General features: G+C 42.5%; 1 protein-coding gene and 1 long non-coding RNA gene across 4 annotated transcripts in view; one reads left to right on the top strand and one right to left on the bottom strand.

Moving 5' to 3' along the window:
* The window catches only part of ncam2a (neural cell adhesion molecule 2a), a 169,529-nt gene extending 166,686 nt beyond the window's left edge, over positions 1–2,843 (top strand). For all 3 annotated transcript variants that reach the window (XM_058052519.2, XM_058052518.2, XM_058052517.2), the window contains one exon: positions 1,026–2,843. In XM_058052519.2, the coding sequence (XP_057908502.2) occupies positions 1,026–1,082 (57 nt within the window). In that variant the 3' untranslated portion in view covers positions 1,083–2,843. The remainder of the gene's footprint in view (positions 1–1,025) is intronic.
* Positions 2,651–22,128, bottom strand: part of LOC144901798 (uncharacterized) — a 39,839-nt gene continuing 20,361 nt past the window's right edge. Inside the window, exons 2-3 of the long non-coding RNA XR_013629901.1 lie at positions 13,370–13,543; positions 2,651–3,153 (exon numbers count right to left, since the gene is read on the bottom strand). This is a non-coding gene — a long non-coding RNA (uncharacterized LOC144901798). The remainder of the gene's footprint in view (positions 3,154–13,369; positions 13,544–22,128) is intronic.

The raw sequence follows: 22,128 nt of genomic DNA, 5'->3' as shown, positions 1-22,128 counted from the left end.
ATCCAGCACACCGCTGCTGGACCAAATTACCACTGCATGGGGTGCGCCACCGTGCGCTACTTTGCGCTGCGCCACAAAATTAGAAGCCATTATCTCTAAGGGAGAGCCCAGCTACCCTATGGCGAAAACTCATTTTAGTCGCTTGTACCCGTGATTTTGTCCATTCGGCCTCAACCCAAAGCTTGCGACTCCAGGTGAGGGCAGGAACGTAGATTGACTGGTAAATTGAGAGCTTTGCCTTTCAGCTCAGCTCCCTCTTCACCACAGATGACCGATGCAGAGTCCGCATCACTGCAGATGCCGCAGCAACTCACCTGCCAATCTCCATGATCTCTAAGGAAACCAAAATATTGGTTGGGTTTGGGTTGAGTTGGGTTGGAGAGAGGAAGCAACTAAGCAGTCTCAGGCTAATATTACTTTTTCTGAAAATAAATCAAACCAAAAAAAAAAAATCTCTGTCCACATAACAACACATTCACCGGCTGTCATGCGGATTTTGTTTAATTAGAAGCTTGAAAAAGCAACCACAGCTGACTTAGTAGTGCATTGTAACACCTCTGTTCAGAAGTACAATGATGAGTACATCATTTTTTAAAACAGCCCAGGAAACATCGTGTTTTTGTAATCATCCGTGCATGTTATAAGGCTCATCATGAGGTAAACATGAGGTTATGTCCACACTAAGCAAGCTTTCCAAAAACTCCTACATAATGAGCCAAACCTTCAATCAAGTTTTTGTTTTCCCAGATTTTTTAAGTACCTGTTGGATTCCATTTGGCCAAACAGAAGGAGAAATATGAATGGGTTTACACCTTTTTATATAACTGCTTCACCGCTGCTTTCTCATTCATTTTAACGAGCTTCCTCATGGCTGTTCGGCGAGCACTTTCACTGTCTGTCATTCATGTTGCTCATAGCCCGCCTTCTCTGTCCGTTGCTCAAATCATTTCCGTCTTTCCATCAAGCTGCAGCCTGTAACAAGGACACATCAACGCTGATGTGCACACTCTGTTCTCATACCGCAGGAAGCTGCCGCTGAAGGAAGAAAATGGCAAAGAGTCTCTCAAGCCGGATACGATTGAAATCAAATTGCATGGCGACCACAGCATCCACACAAAGCCAGGCGACAGCAAAGCATAAAGGGTCCTTTCGCACCCACAAGAACATTCGGATCACAAGACCAAAACCTGGACAAACTACAGCACTGGAACATAGTAGAGAGATTTTTTTGTTCAAAGGTGGGAGGCATGTGTAAATAAAACTTTAGATGGAAGCATGAATGCTGACGTAAATGGAAGGCTCATGTTGAACTATGATTGTATGTTATTTTTGTTGTGTGCTTTTTACACCATTCTTGTGTTCCCACAGCTATAACTCATCTTATCTGAGAAGTCACAGGAATGTTTTGGAGGGTCTGCGGGCTCTGGTTGTTGTATTTCATGATTCATGACAGCGTGTCTCTCCAGGTTGGTTTAATTGCGTCAAGGCGAGTGCTTGTCTGAATACATAATGGCTGTGACAAGCAATTGTGGAGGCCAAGCAGTTTGATCAGGCTTCCCCTTGATGCCTTGAAAACTGTTGACATCCAAGCCGCGATGTATTAGAGGTGTGGACACGAGTCACGCGACTTGGGACTCAAGTCAGACTCCACAGTCACAATTTTGATGACGTCGTACTTGACATCATCAAACTTGAAACTCGACTTGGGCTTTGACGTCAATTACTCAGGACTTGACATGGACTTTAATCTGATGACTTGAATGTGTTGAGTAAAATGTGTCCTCATTCATAATATTCAACTATTTTGTCTTTGAATCTGCCTCAACGAATGCGTCTTAACACCCAATCAGGTTTAAGAACAAACAACAAATGTGTGGATTACATAAAAACCTGAATGCTAGGCCAAGACTAAGGGGCTGTCCACACAGAATGTTTTCAAGTATTTTATAATTTAAGCCTTTCATCAACACAGATACTACGTTCTGGGTGGCCTGAAGCGGTTTTATGCCTTCCAGAAACGATGATGTCACTGCCCCGTCGCGGTCACATGACCAGGAGTGACAAGCCAACAAAATATCAGAATATTTTGACTGGCATGAGTCACAGCGGTCAACATTGTTCTGATATTTTTTTGTCTTATCCTCGAAAATGAGTCGCAGAAGTAATCCCACTCTGTCGTCAGTCTAGATGAGCCTTGGAAGACGATGCATTTTTTTCTTCTTCTATAGTTTTGGTGTCATGTGGTTCTGTCTGCGTGTCTGTTTACAGCGTCACAGATAGGTGTGCCTTATGTATTACATCGTTTTTACCTCGTGATCTGTTCCCGTTTGGATTCCATGTGGCCTATGTCTTTTTACACTGGTCTAAAAACATGTAATAATTGTATTTGTCAAGTGTAATAGATCGTTACTTTGTTAAAAAATAGCATCTTATTTGGTAAACAGCGCTCATAACTAAGGACTGAAAAATGTCAAGCCTTTGACGTCACGACTTGCACGTCTTGACTTGAGACTTGACTGGAGACTTGAGATAAAAGACTTGAGACTTGCAAAACACTGACTTGCTCCCACCTCTGCCGTGTGTGGTTTTGACTGCTCATGTTGGAGGTGTTTGTTTCATGACTCGGTCCGAGACCCCCTGCTGACCTCTCACCATCACACTCCGAGGCGATGCTTGGTGATGCTACTGCGCCGATCCCAATGATGTCAACCTCTTTTTTTTGCCTGTATTCGTCAGGTCAGGTAAAGAACTCTCTTTTTAGTTCATCTTAAATGATTCATTTGTTGTTTTGTTCTGTGTCTCCAGAAAAAAACTCAACATTTGCAATTCTAATAAAAAAAGAAGAAAAACACTTGTGGTGGAAAACAGCACGTGGTTTGAGGTCACTGTCGAAAAAAGCCTTTTGTACAATGTTGACAATGAAAATAGTTGCCGCTGTTGCCATGTGTGATAATCCAGCGTGAATTTTTGTTGTCAGTCGCCTCCAGTGGACTTTTGAAAGACCTTGAATGTTTTCATCCATCAAAGCAGTTTTGTTGGTAGGACTGAACGCAGGGATCCAAGGAATGGAGAAGTCAACATGAACATTGATGTCCTTGCTCATTGATGCCTCAGATGTCTTTTCTTTGTCAGGCTGCTCGCTGACATTGTGTGCTGTACATAGGTGGAGAAGAAAAAACATATTTTGTGAGCTTTGATGTAAATATACCCTAAAAGATGTGACTTGTTTCAAAAGGCAGTTTCATCTTCTTTTGCCATGTTATATGTGAGCCAGGCTTACACGATGGTAGAAGTTTAGTTGTCCAGGTATTTGTTTCCTCTGAAGCCTAAAGCAATGTAATCCAAATGAAGGCAGTGATTAAATCATCTGAGTCAGACACACTTTTGGATGACAACTTTACTGCTGTTTGCCACCAAATGTGACTGTGAGGTGTGCTGTTCCGACTTCCAGGAAACATACTGAACACTAAGCAGAACACGAGTCCAAGTTCAGGTTGATGTGATGACTACTAAATGCCCATCCCGCGTGTGTGTGTGTGCGCCTCAATGAATGAATGAATGAATGAATGAATAATCTCCATGCACTAGGCTGCATGTTCACCTTTTGGATGCATCTGCATGTGCGTTGTGTCCAGTTTTTCCACAATCGCAGCGTCCCAATTTCCAAAATAAATGAAGAAGTTAGTGTCTGGCTACCCAGATGACTCTTTGGATATTTATAATCATGGCCTCCTCCCGTGAATGTGAGCAACTGATGATGCACTGATGGTGTCCCCGGGTCCATGCATCCACCTCTCTGACTGGTTTTTGTCTCTGATTTGTGTCTGTTTCGAGCATCGAGCCCACGTACGATACTACTGTATACTTGCGTCACACCGATGGTCTCACCATGGAGTGGTTCCTGCTGCCTATCACACTGACTACATATATGAGAGCACAGTGCCTGGGTGGCGTTATACTTTCTTTTTGTTCTTTTTGGATTTGAATAAGTCGAAAACACCCACACCCCCGCCTCTGTCCACTTTTCTAGTGGGGGTTAAAAGAGGTGTGTGATCTCAGTGTACAGTGTGTCCTCCTTGTCTCCCTATCCTCCACACCATTTTGGACCTTTCTTGCTGAGTGTGCTTTGTGCAGGAAGTGGGAATTTTGATGTCTCTCTGTATGTACCTGTGCAACACTTGTGACTCCTGTCATTTGCCGCTGTAAATAAACATGTCCTGGTAGAAGAGACAATGTTTCGAGCTATGACTGTGGGTAAACGTTATGGTAAACGTTGGTTTACAGTGGGTGAACATTTCACTTTAATCCTTGCTGTTGTGACCGGCTTTTCTTCAATTTGGTAAACGAATGAGAGAAACGCACACTCCGACGAAAGCACCACATTTTAATTTCTTTTTTTTATGGGGGCATGAATGTTTGTGTGGCTCATTTCACCACAGGGCACATAGCTATAGTTACCAAGGTCATCCCTAAGCCGCCATTATTTTGAATAGAAGCTGTGTTGCATCTAAATCTGGCCTCGCTTCCTTTGAGGATCATTGCGAGGGAAAATGAGAATGAGAGACGACGGAGACACTGGATTCACTGAATGTGCTCTTTTTTTTTGATCAACAGTTGTCTATCGATTGTTGTCCTGACCCATCCTCAATAAGTGAATTTCCACAAAGTAGAATTCAATAATAATACAGTATTTTCATAGTTAGAGCATAGAAAACCTGTTTATGACTTTCTAAATAGGGTTTTTACGATTAAATGACGCATCCCGTTATAGCGGTTATTTGGTTGCAGATCAGACCGCAATAAAATAATTTCCACGATATGGGATTTCATATCAATAAATGTAATACTTTGTAGTTGGAGCATAGAAAACCTGTTTATGACCATAACCATACAGTCATCTTTACACTCATCCTCTTTGTTTACAACACGTAACTCAAATCTCATGCTGCAGGGACACAATATGGCTGTTAGCTAGCGAGCTAACCAGTTAGCCTCAAATGTATGCTGACTGTCAATAGAAAATAGATGTGGTGCAGATTCTGGAAGATCTAGAACGTTTTCTGTGAGCGTTATCGTGTGTAGCTGCCATGAAATGAGTCCACAAATAAATACAAACGTCCGAAAATTACCTCTTTAAGGTAATATAAAGTAAGGTAACGTCTCAATGTTTTGTGTCATTACCGCTGCCTAGTGACCAGAATATTCCATATCACTTGTATATGTCCCCCTATCTGCCTTTTTATTTTAAAGTCATATTTCATAAAACATTTGCTTGAAAAAAAAATTAAAAAAAGTGTGTGAAGGACGTCTACCCCTGTAACATATCAACCCTGCCATTTTCACAGAGAAACTTCTGGATTTTATTTCAGCTGCCTTCCTGACGCCCTCCCGTATTTTAACTTAAATGAAAAAAAAATTCCTCTCCAGTTCTATGGGAGAAGCACAGCTTAAACCTGATGCAAATGTTGCCAGGTAGGGTCTGCACATCAAGCCATGAGTGGAAGAAATCCAGGATGGGGTGATTCCGTGGGGGGGCACCACACTCACACACACATTTCCAAGCAAACAATGTTTTAGTCGACTGTCAGGAAGTCATAAAGCAGCAGAGAAAGATAGCACAGTAAGCCTTGAGGTAATATTTCTCACCTAATCTCACTCTTTGCAGAGTCCCCCGTGATACTGACAGCACCTTAATCCCAACTACCCAAGAAAGTTTGGGAGGACACCTCCCTGCCATTGTTGGAAGTTTTCTCTCCCTAATGCACACAATTGCAGTGCCCTTAGACTCCTCTTCTCCAGACAATTCCGCCGTGACAAGCGCAGGCAAATTAATTTTTCAAGCTCCGCCGGCGTGCACAGAAGGTGGAGAGTTTCCACGTTGAAAGCTTTCTGCCAGGTCCGCTTTCTTAATCTGCTGGGGTTCTAAATTACCAAACACAGGTCTGACTTGCCTCTGAGCTGACAGGAGAAGATGTCTGGAACACGGGGGGGGGGTTGTGGAGGCAGATTCTGGTCCACACTAGACTGATGTAGAAAATATGCTAATTTTGCCACCTTTGTTTCACCTCTGCAGTGATGCAACACTTCAGTGAAAAGCGCTTGAAGAGCCAGAGAGAGAGAGAGAGAGAGAGAGAGAGAGAGAGAGAGAGAGAGAGAGGCTGGACCAAACCAGTGATCCACAAGGCTTTATAGTATGATGACTGTCATCACCAAGGAGAAATGGAACTAGGGTTCAAGCAGTAACCTCACACCTTAGAAATGTTATCGCCATTGCTCCCATGCGGCAAGATGAGAGGCGCTGACAACTCTTCCAATGTCCATTTGTCTCATAGATGAGCTTTGTAGAGACTTGAAACACTTTGCTAATGAACCGTTTATTCATTCCACTGAAGGTAAGAGGGGTGGCTTATCATTATTGCGTGCAACTTGACACCGATTCACACTTCTTGAGTTTCAGGAAAATATCAGTTCACAACAAAAAAGGCTTTTTGTGAAAAGATGCATTTCAAGGCTCTGTTTGAACCAGATTGCTATTCCAGTTACTATCTTCAGAAGACAAACTGCTTGATAAATCATGGAGTTGGAGTTTCCATCTGCCATCGACAAGTGAAACCGTGGGTGTGAGGCTTGAGGCACACAAAAATACGCTCGGCACACGTCGTTGATGATGATTCTTTGAAATTCAGCCTACAAATTAAGAGGCTATCTGAGTCCAGCGTAATCCGAGGCCAGGCATCATCACAGCGAGAGTCCCTTAAAGCCTGTATAGATTACGTCCATTTGCAGAAAGCACCATGCATAACCGCACAGAGCCTCGGGATAAAATTCTCTCCCAATAATTGAGCACATGGCAGGGTAAATGTCAAACCATTTGCGGGCCATTCAGAGCCACAGTATTCTTCTCTATTAGCCTAATATGCTGGAGTTACTCCTCCCGGCTTTGTGCAAATTCATATTGGATTTTTATTAAAATTCAAACCAATAGTAATGGATGTGCCTCTGGGGTAGCTTTAGAAAATCAATTTGCTAAACAGCTCAAAATTGCCCCCATAATTGCCTCTGCGGACCTCATCACCAGTCAAAGGTGATTCTTATCCGAGTGTGAGTAAACTTTGCCTCATTGGCGGAGACACGGACTCACTTTTGACTCCAGAGCCGAGCACACCCTCATTACTCCAACAAGCCAAATAAACGGCGTCCTGCCCATCCAAAAGCCCTGCAGCAGTTTGTCTGCTAATGAAGTGAAATATCCTGGCATCCCAGTCCAAAATAGAGCTGTATGTTTAGACACATGAGCATGAATACAATCAGCTTGACTTGGCTCATTAGCGAGGCAAAGAGAGCAACCAGCCGACAGGATTAATTAATTACAGTGTGACATTTATGAATAATAACCTTCTGGTGGATGTCACTGCTAATGAATATGCAGAAGACAATCAACAAGGAAGCGTCCCCGCTCTCACAATGTGTCTATACTCGCATGTCATTGCGCTCCGTCAGAATGTGCAGAAGGTATCAGAGCATGCTATGTCTCAGTCGAGGCTGCCAAAACCACATCACTGCCCCAAACCACCCCTCCTTCCGGGGGTCACGACTGATGCGACGAAACCAGATGTTCATCTCTGCCATGCCGGCCTCGCACCAGCTGTGGTCCGTGTACGGGGGTCGCCCTGCTGGGCGCACCAGGCGGGCTGTGTGGCCTGACTTGCCCTTAAAAGGGAAGAGAAATGTGCCTTGCCAGCTATGGCGCTCCCGAATAGTCTACTCAAATGTTACAAGCGGAAGAGTCACATAAGATAAGCTTAACTACCTTGGAACCATTATGGTTTATGTGGCACCATTCGAAAACCCTTAAAAACTATATAGGCATTATTTTAAGTACCTAGGGTGGGGGCCATTTCACTTTTTAATTTCAGTAGAAAACTGAAATGCTGAAACTGGTCTGAACTATACACACGCGCACAACCAAAACTTTAAATTATTGTTATTTATTCTAAATTATTTGCACAAATTACTGTTTACGCTGTACATTGTTGTTCATATTTGATGTCATCTATTTATTCTCCACATTATTATTTATTATTTATTATTACACAGGAGCCAGGCAAAGACATTTCGTTGGCAATTTCACTGCTGTGTTATTGTGCAATGACAATAAAGAAAGTCTATGTCTATGTCTATGTTACGGAAACAGAACACTTTACAATGACAAACACAAAATTAGACTAGTTAATGAAGAACAAGCCTACCAAACCCTAACCAGTAGCCATTAGTTCCGCAGTAACTGCTCTAAATGTATGTGCTTTAGTTCATCGGTAACAGTTGTGAGACTAAATATTCATTCGGAATTTGAAATGTTGGAATGTGAAATTGCAGAATAAAAGTTGAAATGTATGAATAAGTGGAATGATTTCAGCAGGGTCGAGAATCGAACTAGCCACCAACAGGTTGGGAATCAACCATCCTACCTCCTAAGCTGTGTCTCGCCAACGTGACCTGAATGAGCTGAGCATCTTGACGTTGGATTGATTTCAATCAATTTAGAAATGTCGAGGAAGAACTAGATGATAGTTGTTTTTTTGTTTTTTTGTTTTTTTTAGAGAGAAGATAATATTGTGTATGGATGACAGGTAGCGGGTTTTTACCCTCCGTTTTTGGTGATACATTCTAGTCATGGACAGGGATAGCTACAGCATCTTCAGTGCCATCCTGGAAAGTCCTGGATAACTTTGAACTTTACCAAAGCATGGAAGCAACTGATATTATTAATTTCTATGTATCAGTAGCAGTTGTTACATATAAGGTAAAGTAACACCTCAAAGGTCACCTTGACGTAAATGTCAAGACCTTTCCGTAGACTTTCTTACTCCTTACTCAAGTTTCAATGATGTATCACAGCTATTGGTGTCCTCCAGGTTAAAAAGGAAGAGGTGGCCAAAGACTGGGAAGTCTTGAGTTCCCTACTGAGACCTCTGCCCCCATGGCCCAGACCGGATAAGAAAACCGAAGAAAACAGAATGAAATAACAATTTCTCTTTATTCCAAGTGATGTTGCAAATGATGTCTAAAAACATTCTTCTTTTGACGCTGACATCGTTGGCCGCCAAAGTACTGCTGTGAACGCCGCTGCCTGAACAATCAGCCACCACAAAAGCCAGCAGAAACCCCGTCGCCAGCACTGATTGTTAATAAGGCGTTTGCCGTAATTGATTTTTCTTTCATTCACTTCCCAATTTGCTCCTGCTGCAATTGTGTCCCTCGGGTATAATCTAAATGTTTTGCTAGAGTCTGCAAAATATGCCTGAGTGCAGGAAGAAGAAGAGGAGGCGGAGGTTGGTGATGCATCCTATGAATTCCTCTGCAGTAGCACAACTCATCAGCTGTCATTCAGCACCAAATGACTGGAAACCTGAGACGGATTTATATCTATAATAATAACTGTTAGCAGTGCAGAATCTTGTGAAACATGACAAGTTCCCCCGGTTCTCGTCCCAGCACTGCACGCTGTTTCTTAGGAGAAAACAGATGCAGTCTGCCGGCGTGTCACTGGAGGACACTTTGGGAAGAGTCACAAACAGGCGGCAGCATCCTAAGAGCACGAGACAGATGCTTTCCCAGAATGTGTGAAAAAGCCGGGGACAAAAATAAACGGCACAGTCTTTAGCTTTCTCTCTTGTGAGTCTTTTTCTTTTTCACCTCTATTTTATTCACATGAATATGGAAAAGCAGCTCCTTTATTGGATCTCACAAAATTGTGTTGTTCACAGTGGCGTCATTAGGCATATTTTAGAGGGGATTCTTAAGCCCCTCTAAATAATTTGATATTTTTATTTGATTTTTTGTTTTTAATTGACTTTTTTTTAACAAAAACATCTCTGACAAATTTCATATAATAGGGCAAAAACAGGCTAGTAAGCAAGCCAATAAGCAGGCTAATACTAGCCTACTACTACTAGTAGTAGTAGCAGTAATAATCAGAAGAAGAAGAATGATGATAGTAATAATAATAGGCTAATTAATAATAATGATTATTACATAATAATATAGAGACCTCACAGCTAGGAGACCAGGGTTCAATTCCACCCTCGGTCATCTCTGTGTGGAGTTTGCATGTTCTCCCCGTGCATGCGTGGGTTTTCTCCGGGTACTCCGGTTTCCTCCCACATTCCAAAAACATGCTAGGTTAATTGGCCACTCCAAATTGTCCATAGGTATGAATGTGAGTGTGAATGGTTGTTTGTCTATATGTGCCCTGTGATTGGCTGGCCACCAGTCCAGGGTGTGCCCCGCCTCTCCCCCAAAGACAGCTGGGATAGGCTCCAGCACCTCCGCGACCCTCGTGAGGAAAAGCGGTAGAAAATGAATGAATGAATGATCACTGTCCACTGGACAGAATGGTTTGCAGAGCTTGAGCAGCGGTTTGTGTGTACTTGTGTAAATTTAATTGTGGCCTAAAACAATTGAGTATCTCTACTAAATCTGTCCAAAAGTGGGAAAGTTATATCCCAGTTCTTGTTTTTTGGATTTTTTTGAATTTTGGAGTGACGCACTTGGTTGTTAACGCAGCAGCAGTGTACTAAGAAATGAAGTATATACTGTATATACATGAAATAAAAGTTTATATTCAGTGTTGTGAGTGTGGGGGGGCGGAGTTACGCGCATATACGTAGGACAACAAACATGTTTTGAATGCACCGGCAAGATCCTTGAGTTCGATTGTTGTGCCATTCATCTACGATGATAACGTAATAATGTTAATGTTGAGGTTTGATCATGCACAGCCCCATGCTGCAAGGTTTTGTACACAAGTCCTGGAAGCTGATAACATTCCAATTATTGCACAGTCAGCATACTCACCAGACCTGTTACCAACACACACCAGATCCTGACCAATGGCCTGATATCTCATTTTTATGGCAATGTCATCCCGAGTATGAAGTGGGGAGTTGCAAATTTCGAACACATGAATGGTTCAGTTTCTCACCGATATACAAATATAAAGTTATTTATCTGCCAAATATTAATTCTAAGCTGATCTATGAAGTTCATACATTTGTGAATCTGACTGTGACGATGTCTGACCAGCCATGAACCTCACTGAGTTATATTATCATAAGTAGCCTTTACCTGATGCGGAGGGCTTCTTACCAGCCTGGACAGAAACGCACACAGTGCAAAACTTATTGATAAAGCGTGGTCCATAAGGGCGGTTTATCCCATGCTTGGTGGGTGGTATACAGTACACAATACAGTATAGTATTGTATACTATGTGTGCGTTTGGAACAGGGGCCTCAAACCCACGCATCACTCCTGTGTCACTGGGAGTGCCTCCCAGCATGCCTTGAAAGACCTTTTTGTCGGTCAAAGTATGTTTGGAGTTAACATAGTTGTTTGTTGTCCTCCTTCTGTGTGATGGTGATAATTAATGGTAATAACGAATTGGTTTGCTAGCTTCTTGGGTTACTAGCTTGCGGCCATTTCAAGTACCTGCAGCCTACAGTAAGTGTTGGGAAGTGTGTTATAAACAATAAGAGTGTAATTGTGATTATTGGCGTGTTATTTCATGCCTACGTGGCTTTAAAAATGCTAAAAATTGACTCTTATACCATTCATTTATCACAGTCAGGTCTGGAATGAATTAACTGCTATAAATGAGGGACAACAGCAGCAGTCCCAAGATTGACCTGAATAAAGGGTAAGCTATTGTCTTTGTGCATAATTCACTGTTTTCTTCTGGTTTTGGGATCTGTGCACATTGTGTATTTTCTGCATACACAGCCAAGAAAAGTATGTCCTGCTTTGCAAAACACAAGGGACCTCTAAATGTTTGCAATAATGAATGCCTGTTGGGGAAATCAAAGATGGGTCAATGTTCAACCACTTTCTTGTTTGAAGCAAGCTGTGGTTTCAAATTAATGAATGGCTAAAAAGAAGAAGAATCCAACCCACTTCCTGGCTTGGAAGATGAAAGTCAGATATTAAATGCATGTATTTTCAGGTGCTGCTCCCCCAGGAGCGTGTTCTACGCTCGTACCCAGCATGATGGAGGTCAACCAGCACGTTTTGGAATAGCGAACACCCTGCAGTGAGCTCAATTTGCCAAAATTTGTCTCCATGCTTTTTTATTTGCCAGCCAATCCTTGAAACATACACAAACAACAAACAAGTTCACAAAGGCTGACTTTTTCTAGACCAACTTTCTCCTCACTTTGTCACCCAATTGGATGATTAATTCACACCAAAAGGCGTGAAATGTAAAAGAGCAAAAGTGACACATCAACCTGATTCATTTATCATCGGGCAGTCCAAGACGGAAGTGCTGGAAATGAGGATGTAGAGCTTGGAATAACCCATGGGAGTTCCCCTCGTTTTCATTAATGTATACATTGACAGAAGTGGGAGGTCTCTGAATATGTAGCCGGTGGGTCAATGACACCCCAGCAATTATATTTCACATATTTGAGCTTTAGTTGTGGCCACTTTACTGTAAGGATGCATAGCTGCAGGAACCGTCTGATTCAATACACTTTCTCTATTCTTTATTTGATTGGCGGTCATTGTCACAGGCTTTTAGGGATGATCATTACCTTTCTTTGCTGTTTGGTCCATTTTGACTACTTAATGTTTTTTTTCTTGTTTTCATGGTGGACTTGCTTGTGTTCCATTCCAATATTTTTCCCTTGCAGTCTCATTTATGAGAATGTGACATACAGTCGCCACAGCAACTCCAATCCCATTAAAGTGGAAATATTCAATGATGCGAACGATCAGGACTGGCGGGAGAATTCAACCTAGAGATCTGCTCAATTCAGCATTCATCGAGACAAAAGCATTTAGTAGATTTAGTATATAGATTTAGTGTATAGATTTAGTAGATCTCAATGCACAGTTTCATCAAATAATGAAAGCACATCTGCTTTCATTATTTTCCATTGTATACATTGTATAATGAAAGCACAGCTGCTTTCATTATTTTACAACAAAAAAACCTTAATTATCCACGTTAAAAGTATTTTAGTGCCCGTTTGAAACTGACAACAAAAAGCAGACACCCTCTCTAGTCCTTCTGCTTTTCCCTACACGCAAGCTGTCGTCTCATCAGCCTGCTAATAAGCCGGCTATAAACATGAGCTGCTTCATGCATGATGTTCAAACAAATTCAACCCAAGTCGCCACCTCTCATTACTGCTCGGGGGGCTTTTTTGGTGCAGTTTTCATCTGTGCATCTTACCTTCTTTTGCTCCCAGCAAGGAAAAAGAAAGTTCATTTGGTTTTTTGGTGCTTCGGTAGTGATCACAGCCAGCGTGAGGTGTGGCTTAGCCTTTCTGTGTGGAATTTCAGTGGAAATTACGCTATGAGTAATCTCACCAGAGCCAGACAAGACGTTGGGATTTCCCATCCACCTCTTGGTCCCCTTTGGCTCAGGGCACTGACTCTCTGGAGTCTACTTCCCCGCTGCAGGAGTATTCCAATCATGGATGCTTTGAGCTCCCTGCGCTGGACTTTGTGCATGGCAGATATACTACGATTCCGTGTGACGTGCTGGGAATTACAAAGCAAGAGCAGCAAATTAGCAGGAACAAGTTGAGGAAATAATCATATTCATTTTTACTCTTGCTTCTCAATAAAGGGGACCTATTAAACTCATTGTTCAGCCCTTTGTTGGGGACGAAATTTCACCCTTACCCTTCATGCCTGCAGGCTAAGGTCAACAACAATTGACGATAACAACTCCGCAATAACATACAGTAGCTATGCCAAATCCATTCATTCATTCATTTTCTACCGCTTATCCTCACGAGGGTCGGGGGTGCTGGAGCCCATCCCAGCTGTCTTTGGGCGAGAGGCGGGGTACACCCTGGACTGGTCGCCAGCCAATCACAGGGCATATATAGACAAACAACCATTCACACTCACATTCATACCTATGGACAATTTGGAGTTAGCCAATTAACCTAGCATGCTTTTGGAATGTGGGAGGAAACCGGAGTACCCGGAGAAAACCCACGCATGCACGGGGAGTTCTAAGTAGAGCTTGAAAAGGCAAAAAGAACAAATATTATCAAGCATATGTTTATATGCTGTATATGTTGCATATGTTGTATTCACACTCTCATGATCTGTTTATGACAAAGGCAAAAAAGCTTCCTTTCAATGCCATTGGATTGTTGAGCTTCATAAGCCGGACCTCTCGATGAGCGCCACCGCGGTCAGCTCGAGCTCTTTAACAGATTCCGAGGGTTATGGAACAAAAACGTCAAGTGGTCGACCCATAAATATGTCACCAGCCCTGATTCGAAGGATGCAGTTGGCTGTCCTTCAAGACACGGGACGATTCTTGGCCCAAGTGAAGGTTGTCTCCGCTGCCCAGTGCAGTCCAATAAGCATCACCATTTGGAATTTGTACAAGAGCACCAAACATGGGCCATTGAAAGGCAGCAGAAAGTTGTATTTATTTATAACAGTGTGAGTGCAAGGTTTCATTTGCCACTATTTTTCATGAACCTAACACTGTACACTCATCAAGTTTGGAGTGCAGCTCAACTTTAAATTTGGATTTCCTTGATAGGTTTTTAGTCAGCAGGTTCGGAGAACATGTCATATGCACCTTCATGGAAACTCTTCATCTTGCCTGTTGTTTGTTGTCGCTGCCAGCTTTATCGTATCCAATACACCTGGCTGCTGGATGGTCCTGATAGTGTGAAAGCAGGCCAGTGACGGAAAGATATTTTTCTTTAGGTCGTCTCTCAGCCAAGCTTTGAGCTTTCAAAAGTTCAGCGCAAGGAAGTGTCTTTTATCCTCCAAACGATCAGACATTACCAGCATGTAGGACAACTCAATTAGAAGAACCGGGGTTAGGAGTTTTCATATGTAGCTGCCTGTTAATTTCAAAGAATCAGAATCGCCTTTATCGTCATTGTATTGCATACAATGCATTTTGTAGAAATAAAAAAAATAATAATAAGGAATAAGAATATAAATATATAAAGTGGCGGGTGCTGTTCAGAATAAATGTAAATATATGTACATCAAAAACAATAACCTATACAGTAAACAAAATAGAACTGCAGTAACCAAAATGTGGAATTGCAGTAAATAAAAGGTAGCATTATACATGTACATTGTACCTGAATCTATTTCTCATAAGTCCCGCATTGCACATTTTTACGCTTATTGTGTTTTAGTAGTGCATATTTTCATTTATGATTGTTCATTCCAATGATGGCTTTGGGAAAGAAGTTGTCATTCCAATGTACTTTTTCTTTCAAGTTCATGTATTTGAGGGAACGGGCACAGTTGTGCTTCTGGCATGAAGCACATGACCTCCATCCTGCACGGTGCTGAAATGACAGCAGCTTTGTCAGATGATTGCAGGAGGGAAAAGCTAAGTAGCACCGGCTGGTTCGGCCCACCTCATGTAAGTCATATTATTAGTCAGCTCAGTGGTTTGGCTAATGACATAGTGGTCTATTACACTCGGATCTGTAAACAGGCTGCCTGGAATCTGCCTGTCAACACATTTCTTTTATGGCAGTTGAAAGAGATGAAAGTTTTTTGTGTTTTTTTCAACTTCTAAAGTGCCCCGACACTGCATATCATGGGAGACGCTCATTGAGGAAGCCTGAAGCCTTTAACTTGTGTGGGGGGGTTGTTATTTTTATGACGTTTGATTTTCCTTTTCCAAAAGAAGGACCAAAAAGGTTTCAACAAGGTGTGTTAAGAGTAGAACCACAAATATTGAAACCATTAAGAGGTGCAAAAGCTCTTTCTTGTCTTTAGCCTTTCTTTCTGGTTCTTTGAACTGTATTTAAAATAAAATCAATATATTTGGTTAGAGCACTGGACTCTTATCAATGAGGGAGATCAAGGAAAGAACATAGAGTGAAAGTACACACTGTCTATACAGCAGTTGCCACACCCCTCTAGAAAGTCAAACTTAGGCCTTGTCCACACTGTGTTGGATCAATCAATAGTTGCATCATGACAGGAAAACGATGTAATACATCAGGCGCAGCGACATGTGGCACTGTGAACAGATGAAACCAGAAGAAAAAAGACATATGTGCATAAAGTTTGTTCAGTTTCCAGTTTCCAGTTTCCATGGCTTGTCCAGAATGACAAAGAGGAATTACTTCTGCACAGCAACATTATGCCACCGTTTCCAGAAAATACCGTTTCACCCCAACAATGTTTTCGTGTGGATGAAAGATTGAAAAGATAAAACACTTTGCTGTTAGTTGTGTTAGGGCGATGTGTGTGTGTGTCAAGAAGGCCTTCTATAAGATGTTATTAGTGTGAAAATGCGCTGAGCCAATAGGCTGAATCTAAAGGTGCAATAATATGTAACAGACGTCAATATAATCATATGCGCCCTCCCTTAAACAACTTTAGAGGTTCCGCTCTATGTAGACTGAGAGGTAATAGACTTGCTGGAAGGATCAACATGTCAATAACTTGCAAAACCAAGCACCACTGAATAGTGTGTACTGTAAAAGTGATGGTCTATGACACATCTGACGGACTCAGTAATGATGATCAGCGCTGGCAACAGATGAAAGTATTTCATCTCAAATGAGTTGAGAAATAAGCTATTAAATGATATTAGGAAGCCAGTCTCTGCCATGGGAATGATATTACTGCAAAAGCCTTTTACCGCTTGCTAATGTAAGCCAGCGTTTCACGATAGTGCAAGTTCTGAGTGAAATAAGACGAGAGACACGTTTATTTGTGCTCCTAGCTCGTCTTATACATATGTAAACAGTCGTTCTTAACACACACAGACTGCCATAAAAAATATCATACATTACGATTGCAAATGCATTGCGAGGATTTTGTAGAAATGTTTGCTGTGGCTGGCATCCTGGCATCCTACATGGCTAAATTTTTATTTCATGAAATTTTAAAATTTTATTTTTTAATTTTTATTTTTTATGTTACTTGGCAAAATTAATAAATCAATAAATGAAAGAATTTAATGAAAGAATCTGCATTTAACTAGTCCAAAAAGTACACTATGCTGGTAAAATGTGTGTAAAAGATCATTTTTTTAAAGTTTAAATGGAAAAAGGGAATTTTGAGGAAAAATAAAAGTGATTCCATATGACCCTACAAATTGTTGTGCTGGATGTCACCGATGCGTGTACAATTGCTTTGATTGCTCTTCCATTTTCCCTCCAATTCACCTTTTGCTCCTTTTTTACCCCTATACAGCTCTGTGGTTTTCATGTTGTTTTCACCTCTAAACGCAGCAAAACCTATTCTGCCTAATCTGAAACTGAGCATAGACATTCAGTGCTACGTATTGATTGCAATGCAATAGGACCCGCCTGGGCAATAAATCATACATTTCCCAGTACTCACATGAAAAATGGAAAATCTAAATACCTGGGGAAAAATCTGAAATGTTGTTCCCTGGTCTTGTATTCAACTTTGATATCAAACCCAAATGTTTTCAGTCTAAAAACAAAAGTAAAAGTATTGGCATCACTGTTCCAGTACTCCTGGAGGGCATTGTATAGTATTCTCCAAAGCTCTAAAAGTCAAGTGTCAGGTGTACAACAACACAACTCAGCCAAACAAACCTCAATGTGCCCCTAAAGGTATATGGGTGTATTTTATTGCTGAATAGAGACAAAGCAAACAGCAGCAACGGTTGAGATACATTTTAATGTCTGACTGAGTGTCTGTGAAATCTAACATTCATATAATGGCAAATAAACCCCTCTCGGGTGTCGTTCTAAAAGCTGTCTTAACGTTTCATATTTCAAACTACTATCATTGTATTTAAAGCCATTGTAGAAATTGTATCCTTCACAAGTGAAGTGTTCTATCACCGCTGCCTCATTTTTAATCTCACATGACTGACTGACTGTCAGCTTGACTGAGCGCCAGCAAAGCGCTGCTACCACCAAGAGGGAGGGAGGGAGGCAAGGCAGAGGATGCAAATGCATCAGGGAGTGATGATTGGTAGGCCACCCATCTCACAGGGTCGGAATATCTCTCACAAGGAAGCTCACATGTACACAACATGGCCACAAAGTTGATACGATGCATAAATAGAGCCTCATTTTTTCATCTGACTGATGTTTTTCTCCACCGCTGCAGCCAGACTGCGTGTAGTCACATGCTTTATCTGCTGATGCAGTGATGCTGCCGCCGTCCATCTTTTAACTGGCAAGGTCATCAGATATTCATGGAGCCTAATTAAGCTAGAGGAGCCTGTTCACCCCCTCTGTGTATTTCTTAGCAATGACACACAGACCTAATTAATTTTTGGTTTAATGGGAATATGAGTTTAGCTCTCAGGTTCTCATTCTTGCGGGAGGTGTGCGCCGGTGTTTTGCTGGTCAGTGCTTTGTAGCTTCATTGCATTCCAGCAATTTAATCTCAAAAATTGCCAATTCGCATTTTTGCATCGATACATCAGCTTGATAGTTCAAGGTCTGTAAGACCTGTCTGGACCACTTTAGTATGAAAGAACTGATTCCCCATTAAAACACCTTTAGCTTGCACAGACCAGGGGTGACCAAAGTGCGACCTGCCACCATTTATGGCCCCCAACTGATTTGTATCAGCCCTCGGCACGGTTTAAAAATACAAATAACAATTAAAAAACAAGAAAACAGTGGACATAAAGTTAGCACCCCGGCTGCTTGGAGCATGTGCCCATCGAAAGTCGGCCAAAACGATGTTGGGCCTGGAATCATACCCAGCAATGCTCCACGGATGGAGGGATCACCTTGTTTTAATCAAAAATAATACATTTTATTTGTATAGCGCTTTTCAAAATACTCAAAGACGCTTTACAGTGAAGAAAAATAGAGTTGAGTAAAAACAGAGTAAAAGATGCATTAAAATACAACATTCACATATTCATTCAGAGCTAAAAACAAGGCTAAAAACGGGGCACAGCAGTCAGGTATAAAAAGTTAGACATCAAAAACTGATTTAAACAGGTGAGTTTTTGTTGGTTTTTTTGAAGGTGGGAAGGTCGGGGCAAGCACGGAGTGAATAGGGCAAAGAACTCCAGAGGGTGGAGGCAGCGATGGAGAAGGTTCAGAGCTTGGTCTTACAGGGGAGTGCTGGGAAGGTTGGAGTCCGAGGAGCGAAGGGGACGCGGGGGATTGTGTGGATGGAGCAGGTCTGTGAGGTATGAAGGGGTCAGATTGTGGAGAGCTTAGTAGGTGATGAGAAGGACTTTGAAATGGATACGTTGGGGGACGGGAAGCCAGTGGAGGTTTTTAAGGACAGGGGTAATGTGTTCACGGGAGCGGGTGGAGGTGAGGAGGCGAGCAGTGGAGTTCTGAATATATTCAGAACTTTCAGTTTGTTGAGGGTTTTAGATGGTGTACCGTAGAGAATACTGTAGTAGTAGTAGTCGATTCCGGATGTGATAAATGCATGGATCAGGGATTCAGCAGCAGAGAATGTAAGTCAAAGACGGAGTCCGGCTATGTTCTTAAGATGAAAATATTTTTCAACTATTCAGCTCTTCATGCAACACACCATGCACACTCACACAAATGGAGCAAATCATTTTGACTAAATGTGCCGTTATTCGCATTCATCTTCCTGCTATTGTATAATGATACGGCACATGTTGTCTATGTAGCCGTATTCAATTGCCTGCCCCCCATCCCAACACCGGAACTGCCTCGAAGTCATGTGATTGCAAACCATAAATAGCTGCAAAGGGGGAGAGGGGGACTTTCTGTTTTCACTGCCTGTAGCGGTCATGTCCCATAATATAAATGGCTCACCCGTTGTTGACCCCTCAGAACTGTGTCGTGCACTGAAAGCAATTAGTGCTTCCAGATGAAGATGCATATGAGCATCAGACTGACGCCCCCCTACAGCGCAACAAGGTGGCCATCAAATCACTGACTGCTCACTGAGGTGATTAATGGCAGTAATCACAAATGCATCATGGGTGGGTAATTATGTAAGGTTTTGATAGGGAAAAGCTCAAATTGAACAAATATATATTTGTGGCAACAGGAAGGTGAAACCAAGTGCGAGCGGACCTGATGGACCAAAGGAAGACTTTTAAACCATCCCTCCATTTTCTATACCGCTGCCCATCGCAGACTTACCGACTTTGCAGAAGTTTAAGTCACTGTTCGGTCAAAGGTCAGCTCATTAGCCAAACACACAGACCAGCTGCTGTGTATGTTGCTTGATGTCTTCGCTAAATTACCATACAGGCGTCAGGTAATAAGAGCAGAAAGCTGATAACAGGTTACGCTAAATCAGCTGCGTTGTGATCTGCGGCGCCGCTTGTGCTGCTTTTGATGGCACTAGCTGCTGCTGTGTCGCTGACATCCCGCAGGCAATGTATCGAATCCTCAGTAGCGTTTGCAGTTTGAAGAATCAAAAAGAACTCGGGAAGCGTCTTCACATTACAGCACAGAAAAGCTCATTTCACCACTTGAGCCAAATCAGCATGAAATGATTTCTTCCGTTAAAAACATTTTTCTCAGCAACGCCTCCTCTCTTTTAAGCTTCTTTTTAAAGAAAACAGTCAACTTGTTTGTGACCGTGAAGGAGTACAGCTGAGCGCTGGGGCCAAGTGATCAAGACGCCGTTGCGAGGAAGTGGGTTGCTGCACACGTTCCTGCGGCTTGAACTTGATTGTGTGAACTGGCTCCATGCTGGAGAATGGTGGCTAATCCCAGCTTCATCTTCCCAAAGCATGTGTTGGCCTGAGGACCGCGTCCACCATTCTGAAGTCCACTCACAGATTCTGAACTGGCGGTCTCTAATCCATCAGTGCTCTGCAGAAACTGTCGGCTGCCGGACGGATTTTTGCTAAACCCTTTCAACAACCATCTGATTTGGTCTGCTGCTGACTAGGAACGTTTTTCTCTTTATTTCGCTGTTTATTTGATTTACCTTTCTACTCCGTCCTGAATCGGTGTGTTGACAAATGTTGGTGCTGATGATTCAGTTGCTTTGATGCTGCCAGGCCATCAGGGAAGCACAGAAAGTGCAAACTTAAATCCAGACTGCCCAAAGGCAGAATAAGGCCACGACTTTGATCTCGCTCAAGCAAAAAAAGCAGTAATTTTCCACAGCAATGCCGCCGCACTGGTAATATTGGATTAAAAACTGCCTCCTTTCTTCCCCTGTCCACTCATGTATGGCCTACAGTGCGGATGAGGTCTGTCGGAGACGCTTGGCCGCACTGCACAATGGAGATAGAGGATGAAAAAAAAGAGGCAAGCAATTTTGACATTTCTGCTTCAGGGCCATGACGCATTAATTCAGTTCAGCAGAAGGTTTTCCCGACCTGGACGAGCGTAAGATAGTTAGTGCACATGTGTGATGCGTTACCAAATGGCTCAACTCGGGGGGGCTAGTTTTAGCTAATGACCAGTCCTTAGGTGTGAACAGCCTATATTGTTATGTAAAGTGGGAGCTCCTGTGTCTAGAATGCCCAGAGAGCAGCCAAATGACGGGTGGCCAATTTTAGCTAATGAACCATCCTGAGGTGCAAACAGAATTTTTGTCTTTTTTTTTTTGGCAGTCACGCGCACGCCACAGGAGTCGGAGGCTGCGCCACTTGAAGGTGGACGATCGCTTTGCCATGTTAGGCAGAGATCAACAACTAACCCTTTTTTTCTGAGACCCGAGATTTCTGAGTGCTGAGATTGAGGAGGCCACCAAAACTTGCTCCCAAACTTTTGTTTGTTTACAAAAAACAGCAGCAAGTCTTGGACGGGAAGAGCCGTTCATCAATTGTGATGTTGACCTGTGGTCGGTTGTGGGACCTGACTAACCCTTTAACCTTAACCCTCTGAACCTAACCCTGAAGTCCAAAAATAGGGTCCAATCGGCTCGGAATGGTCTGAGACATGCTCCTAACATGATTCTGTGGGACACTCTGACCCCTGACCCTGCTTGCATTCCACCAATGCAATCTCAAAGGACAACGTTTTTTGTATACAGAAGGTGTATCCACTTAGAATCAATTTCGTCCTCCCCTAATTTGGCCACCACCTTTCCCTAATCCTAACCCTAACCCCAGTTTTCCAATGGTACCACCCCCGACTCTAACCCTAACCTCTAACCCTGAGTCTTGGACAGGAAGAGCTGTTCATTGATGATATGTCAATCAGGGGACCAGA

This window comes from Doryrhamphus excisus, linkage group LG15 (genome assembly GCF_037039965.1).
Source record: "Doryrhamphus excisus strain RoL-2023G ecotype Guam linkage group LG15, RoL_Dexc_Guam_v1.1, whole genome shotgun sequence".
Classification (NCBI taxonomy): domain Eukaryota; kingdom Metazoa; phylum Chordata; class Actinopteri; order Syngnathiformes; family Syngnathidae; genus Doryrhamphus; species Doryrhamphus excisus.
The sequence above is the reverse complement of the archived record's forward strand: the minus strand, read 5'-3'. Positions and strand labels throughout refer to the sequence as shown.